At 45.2% G+C, this 6,624-nt stretch overlaps 1 protein-coding gene across 1 annotated transcript; it reads right to left on the minus strand.

Annotated features, from left to right (window-relative positions):
• Positions 1-1,367: 1,367 nt before the first annotated feature.
• Positions 1,368-5,054, minus strand: LOC114785809 (polymeric immunoglobulin receptor-like). Its single transcript, XM_028972429.1, has 7 exons — positions 4,985-5,054; positions 4,599-4,907; positions 4,201-4,521; positions 2,885-2,917; positions 2,465-2,569; positions 2,309-2,367; positions 1,368-2,222 (listed from the first exon to the last, which is right to left on the minus strand). Exons 1-7 carry the CDS (start codon positions 5,022-5,024, stop codon positions 2,097-2,099), a joined length of 993 nt encoding a protein of 330 aa, XP_028828262.1. The 5' UTR covers positions 5,025-5,054; the 3' UTR covers positions 1,368-2,096.
• Between the last annotated feature and the right edge of the window lie 1,570 nt (positions 5,055-6,624).

The following is a 6,624-nucleotide window of genomic DNA, read 5'->3' on the forward strand; positions in this document are numbered from 1 at the left end:
TGCGTTCCCACTGAGCCTTTCCTGCTTTACCTCGCGTCTTCTGTCTTACCTCAAGCTCAGTTCAGTTACCGTACTTCCGCTCACAAAGGGGTTATCAAAATAAGAGCGGGTAACATTATATTCATGTAAATCTTACGTTTTTGGTCTTTACACCTTATATAGCAGTAATTAACATCAACTACTTCCAAACTCCTTTCAATACAGTCCCTGACAAAAGTCTTGTCGCTTGTGTAGAAATGTGAAGATAAATATATTTCTAATCAAACTTTTTCTTTTACAAGAAATGGCTTTTTATTCCTAACAGCTTTTGTAATAATGTTTCAATACAAAACGAAACTGTCAAAAAGTATTCTAATATTCAAAGCTGGTAAAGCCCATTGAGTCAATTTTTGCGAAGACATAAGTGTTGTCGCCTTGTCATATGAGCTTCACTTGTGACTAATAATGGATGAATTAGGTCTCAGGTGTGTATAAAAAGACCCCCAGAACACTAGACCTTCACATCAACTGCAACTAGACCTCTGCAAACATGCCTAATATTCACCCTAAAGAGACTAAAGTGTTGATTATCAAGAGGCTGAAGACCAGATCGTCTGCTGATGTTGGAGACACATTCAATGTGCCCAGGTCAGGCAGGCCCCACAAGACAACTGCTTGAGAGGACCGTTTGTTGGCTTGAAAATCCAAGGCCAGCCCACTTTCCACTGCAGCAGAGCTCCACCAGACCTGGTCATCTGAAGTCCCTGTGTCAACCAGAACACTTTGTCGGATTCTGTCTCGAAATGGCCTCCATGGTTCAATCAGTGCCCAGGAGCCAGCACTAAACAAAAGACCGTTGAAAAACCGTGTGGCATTTGCCAAAGCCCACAGCCTTCTAAAAGGATGGATGCTGGAAAAGTGGCAGAAGGTGGATTTTCAGATGAATTACACCACAGTCGCCGCAAATATTGCAGGAGACCTACTGGAGCCCGCATGGATCTGACATTCACCCAGAAAGCAGTGAAGTTTGGTGGCGGAAAAATCATGGTCTGGGGTTAATCATGGGATCTGCAGGGTGGAAGGCAACATCAATGGTCTGAAATACCCAGAAATCTTAGCTACCTTTTATATTACCAACCATAAAAGAGGCCAAATTCTGCAGCAGGATGGTGCTCCATCACATACTCCACATCCATCTCCACATCAAAGTTCCTCAAGGCGAAGAAGATCAAGATGCTCCAGGGTTGGGATTGGCAGTTAATTTGTTCAATTTCTGTATAGGCGACAAAACTTTTGTCTTGCCAAAATTTGACCTTCCTGTCTTGATTAAATGATAAATCTTTTTTTCAGTGAAATAATTTCATTTGAATGCATTAAACATCGCTTGGTAGGGTTTTAGCTTGTCATATGAGCTATTTCTAACACCAATTGATTAATAAAAAATCAGGTTAATAGCAGCTGTTTCTACAAAATGGATAAGCGACAAGACTTTTGTCAGGGACTGTACATGAATTAACATTATTATTATTGATCAATTTAATACATTCTAACATAATAATAGCAACCACAAGGCCAGACTTTAGGCCTCATTTTACTGTAAGATCATATGGTTATAAACCACTACTAAATCAAATATTTGACATTCAAAGCATGGATCAATGTGAGGAACTTCATGGTTGGTTTGGTGTCCTCCACCCATCTCACCTCGGTCCCAGTGGACCGTTCACAGTCAAAAAAAACCCTGGCAGGCCTGTAACACACAGCATACCGCCTTCCTCGTCGTATGATGATATCTCTGTAATCGACTTACGGTCAACCTCTCCTCCATCTTGCAGTGTGATCGTTTCATTTTCAAGCGAAACAGTGCTACTACTGTACAGACATTTCGTTGTGTGCACCGTGTGCTGTGCTGCAGTGTTTCACAATGACAATCACTTTCACTTTCCTCTAGATGATGACCATGAGGAGAATTCTGCTTGATTTAGTGTGCCCTCTAGTGGACGGAGGTGAAATGAACGGAACCAGGCGCTGCAGTTTGGGCTGATTTATATTGACGGCAACCAGTTTCAGGAGGAAGGAACATAACACAACAGACAGTAAAAGTCCCAGTCCGCCAATCAGCGGGTACATCTATTCCCAGTGAAAAGATTTTCATAAACCGATTCCAGCTGTACCGAGTCCAGAGAGTGGTAGACTGGGTCGCGGCTTTCAGGACTGCAGTCTTCTCCTGGACCACAAGCTGCCTACGTGGTGAAGATCAACCGGATTACGCCAATGGAGTAAATGAAATGAGCACATTACAACCGTACCCATTTCTCGTGCCCCGTACCGCTGCAGAAGTCGCTGTTGGGTCAGATTGGGGGAAACTGGAGACACAAACACCCCAAACTGTGATGGAAAAGACATAAGAAACATAGATAGCATCAATACATATTTGCAGAATGATTCATTTGTACTTCTGCATTTGGTAGAAACAGATTTTTACCCGCAGCTGCTCCGCCCCGATTGGTCAGTTTGAAGTACAGGACGACGACCGGGGCCCAGATGAGAACAGCTGCGCAGACGCCAGCAGCGACGTAAACAGCCACGCCTGCAGAGAGACAGACGTGGATGCAGACGTGCAGTTACAGTTACAGGTTACGACCTCGGCGCGTTACACTGAAACCGAGCTAACCGGAGACAAGATCCAGCAAAATTTCAAAACACAATTTAAACCACAAAATTTGATGTTCATTTTTTGACATATTGCAGAAAATATGTGTCAACAGCTAATGATTCCTGACCATCATCATCTAGTGAAACTAGTCATCTGAAGCAGGAAGAGGTGCAACGCTGCGTTAGTTCAGAAAAGAGGAACGGTGACATCCATCTCGGCGCTCAGAATGCAGAAGCTACGGCTGCGTACCTGCCGTTTCCTGCTCTGCACTTCCGTCTGGGTCTAGGGGGAGAAGGAGAAGAAGCAGAAACGTTAGCAACCACAATCTCATTTACGGGTGACTGCACCACAGTTTACTAGAGGTGTGAACCTTCGCTGGTCTCGCAATTCGATTACAATGATCAATGCCTCACGATGCATCCTATGCAACTATTTTTCTACGCTACTTCATGTTATGTTCTTAAATAAGTCAGTGAGATGAGCGTTCACACTGATGCTGTCAAAAAATATCTATTCTCAGAAACTAATTGATATTAAAAAAATCAATAACTAATCGTTAACTGGTGAGCAAAATGCCAGTGAGCCAAGTCCCGTCCCCCACACACTGGTCCCCGGGCGCCTGTCATGGTGGTGATGGTTAAATACAGAGGACACATTTCACTGTTCGCACCATGTGCTGTGCTGCAGTGTTTCACAATGACAATCGCTTCACTTCCACTTTAAATTTAGTAGCAATTTTGATATCAATATAGCGCTGGTATTGATAATTAAAATTCCAGTTTTGTATTTGCCATTTTCTACAGGCCCCTGGATCCTGGAGGATCCAATGTTCACACGAGAGACACACTTTACACATGGCAGTGGGCAAAAGCATTCATTCTGCAGCACCGCGCTTGCTAGAAAATGGGAAAAGCGAGAGCACTGTCTGGAAGCCTCAGATGAATGGGGGAAAACCAAAAAGCGTCTGTGGACAAACCCATTTGCAAGAAGGGCTTCAAAGATGTCGCTATCAAAGCGAGCAGCAGGAAATTTTTAAGTAACTAAAGTGATTGTCACACGGTGCACACAGTGAAATGTGTCCTCTGTATTTAACCATCACCCTTGGTGAGCAGTGGGCAGCCGTGACAGGCGCCCGGGGAACAGTGTGTGGGGACGGTGCTTTGCTCAGTGGCACCTCAGTGGCACCTTGGCGTGTTTCGAACCGGCAACCTTCTGATAACGGGGCCGCTTCCTTAACTGCTAGGCCCCATTAACACTGCCCCAAAAAACTGCACTATATGTCAAAAAGGTCTAGCAAATCATCTGAAAGCCCATCAGTCCGAATTGTACATGGAGTTACGAGAGTGGAGTAAAGTTGTTAACTCAGGGTTAAGTGTCCTGCTCAGGGACACAATGGTAGTAAGTGGGGTTTGAACCTGGGTCTTCTGGTTTATAGGTGAGTGTGTTAACCACTAGGCCACTACCAGCCTAGCTGTTGACTTTGACTTCTCAGCTAAACAGCAGCATTGGTTGGACAGTGTTAGTGCCTGAACCATTCAAGGGATGGACAGAGATGATCCACTCACACGTGACCTGAAGGTGCACTTGCTTGACAACAGTAATGTACCAAGCCGATGGCTCCTGGGTCTCCACGCCACACCAGTAGATTCCGGAGTCGGCCATGTCCAGCTGCCCGATAGTGACGGTGAAGACTCGATCCTGTCTGTTGTCCGTCAGGGAGAACTTCCCCCACTCTCTGTCCTCTGGTGTCAGCGAGGAGACGAAGATACCAGCAGGACTGCTGAGGACCTTCACGCTGTGCTTGTGCTCAGCGGGATACTCACAGCTTATCTCAACGTTCCCGTGGAGATAGCCAGGAATGGAGACTGATCTTCCAAAATATGCATCTGCCAATCAGAGAGTGAAGGCCTAAATGTTGGTGGATCTCAGGGTAAAGAGCAAGAAAATTCGGACATCTGCCAACCTGTCTTGACGATAAGATGCACTTCCATGTACTCCGGATTGTACAAACACAAGTACGTCCCAGAATCCTGAGCGGCCAGCGGCGTGATGAGCACAGAGAAGACGCCGATGGTGGCATTGTCCAGCAGAGAGAACCTCCCGTAGGTCATGGACAGGTTCTCAGCCGTGGTGTTTCCCACGACTCGGCAGCCACCGGTGTCTTCTGACTTGCAGAAGCACTTGGCTGCGTCCTTATACTGAGATTTATAATCCCAGTTCATCACAACGGCTGCGCCAGAGTAACCCTTCACACTAAAGGCTGCTACCCCACCTGGAAAACCCAAATCAATCAAAATCGCCATATTTCACGTTTATGGTATAAGAACGTTTTAGTGGGGGGTGGGTTACCTGAACTTATGTAGAGAGTGAAGATGAGGAGGTCCTTCATGCTGAGGCAAATTGTCCTTGTCCGCTGTTCGTGAAGTCCACGAAGGGACGGACTCCCCCCCCACACCGAAGACACAAACTGAGCAATTTCCTGCAGACAGGCAGACCATGACACAACACACAAAAGATAATTGCACAACAAATGCATATCTACTCGTCTCTTACTCAACGCAACAGCAGCCGCACTGTACTGATAAGACCGAACAGCATCAGAGCTTCAATCCAGCACCTTCTCAGAAGTATGATCAGAGAAGAAGAGCCTGCAGGGATGGGGCATGGAGTGATGGGTTCTGTGAATGGATCTCAAATTCAAATTTTATTTGTCACATACATGGTATGATATGCAGTGAAATGCTTTTTGCGACTACTACAGACCACAGTATTGCAAATGTTGCAAGTGTACAATGAACCAATATGCAAATATTGCAAACATAACCAAATATTACACTTTTACGTCTTTAACATAAAATATGTGTAACTGGTAGGGTGAAGGTGTGCAAATGAGTGAAAGACCATGTTTAAAGAAAAGAGCCGTAAAAAGTAAAGTAAAAAGCGCAAAGATTTTGTGCAAAGTGATTTGTGCAAAGAGTGAAGGTGAAAGTGCTGGAGTTCTATGTAGTGTTGTGGTTGAGAGCTCGTATGGCCTGCGTGAAGAAGCTCCTCCTCATTCTCTCTGTGTTGAACTTCAGGGAGCGAAAGTGCTTTCCTGTCCATTGTTGGGGTGGGTGAGGTCCTTCACTATCTTCCTGGACCTGGTACAGCACCGTTTGCTGTACATGGATTGAAGGTCAGGGAGCTGGGTATGGATGATTCGTTCGGCTAATCGAACCACCCTGATGGGTGGGTGGTCTCCTTGTATAAATATAACCTGCCGCCATTCAAACACCAGCTGGCTGTAGTGTTATGTGCATCCAGATAAAAAGCCATTTTAAAGGTCCCCTATTTTGAAAAATTGACTTTGTAAAATTATTTAACATTAATATGAGTTCCCCTAATGTACTACACACTTTGTACTACACACTTTTGCTTAACATTCCTCTAACCCCCCCCCCCCCATACACACACACAGCGATCACCTGTCTATGGTCCTGCAGTGGCTAAAACTGGTGATGGGTATTAAGAGAGTTTTGGTCATTCTGCTTCACTGTTCAGAGAGCGGCAGTTCAGACGGTCGGATCTGGAGTTTGTCCCCTTACGACATCATAAGGGGGAAGGTTACCTCCCATTTCTCATGTGTTGTTCTACCGGAGAATTTCCCAACCCAAAAAGTACCTCCACCGACCGTCATGGCTTCCAAAAATGCGAAGCATCCCAATTGCTTGGTGATTGGATATAAAAATGAGCACAAATGTGATTTTTCTTTCAGTTCCATCACACGAGACGCTGGAAAAACGTTGACGAGACTTCCTGTCAGCGGCAAACATTGTGGTTGGTGAACGGTGTTGAGCGCACAGGCGGGACACACTGTGAACAAGGATTTATTAAACAATAAGGAAACACGGCACTATGGCCGAAAACAAGGGGAACAAAAGGGGAAAGACACAAACAGACCCGGAGGCATGTGGCGATTGCCAGAACTCAAAAAATATGCACATACATAA

The sequence above is a fragment of the Denticeps clupeoides genome, chromosome 3 (genome assembly GCF_900700375.1).
Source record: "Denticeps clupeoides chromosome 3, fDenClu1.1, whole genome shotgun sequence".
Taxonomy (NCBI): domain Eukaryota; kingdom Metazoa; phylum Chordata; class Actinopteri; order Clupeiformes; family Denticipitidae; genus Denticeps; species Denticeps clupeoides.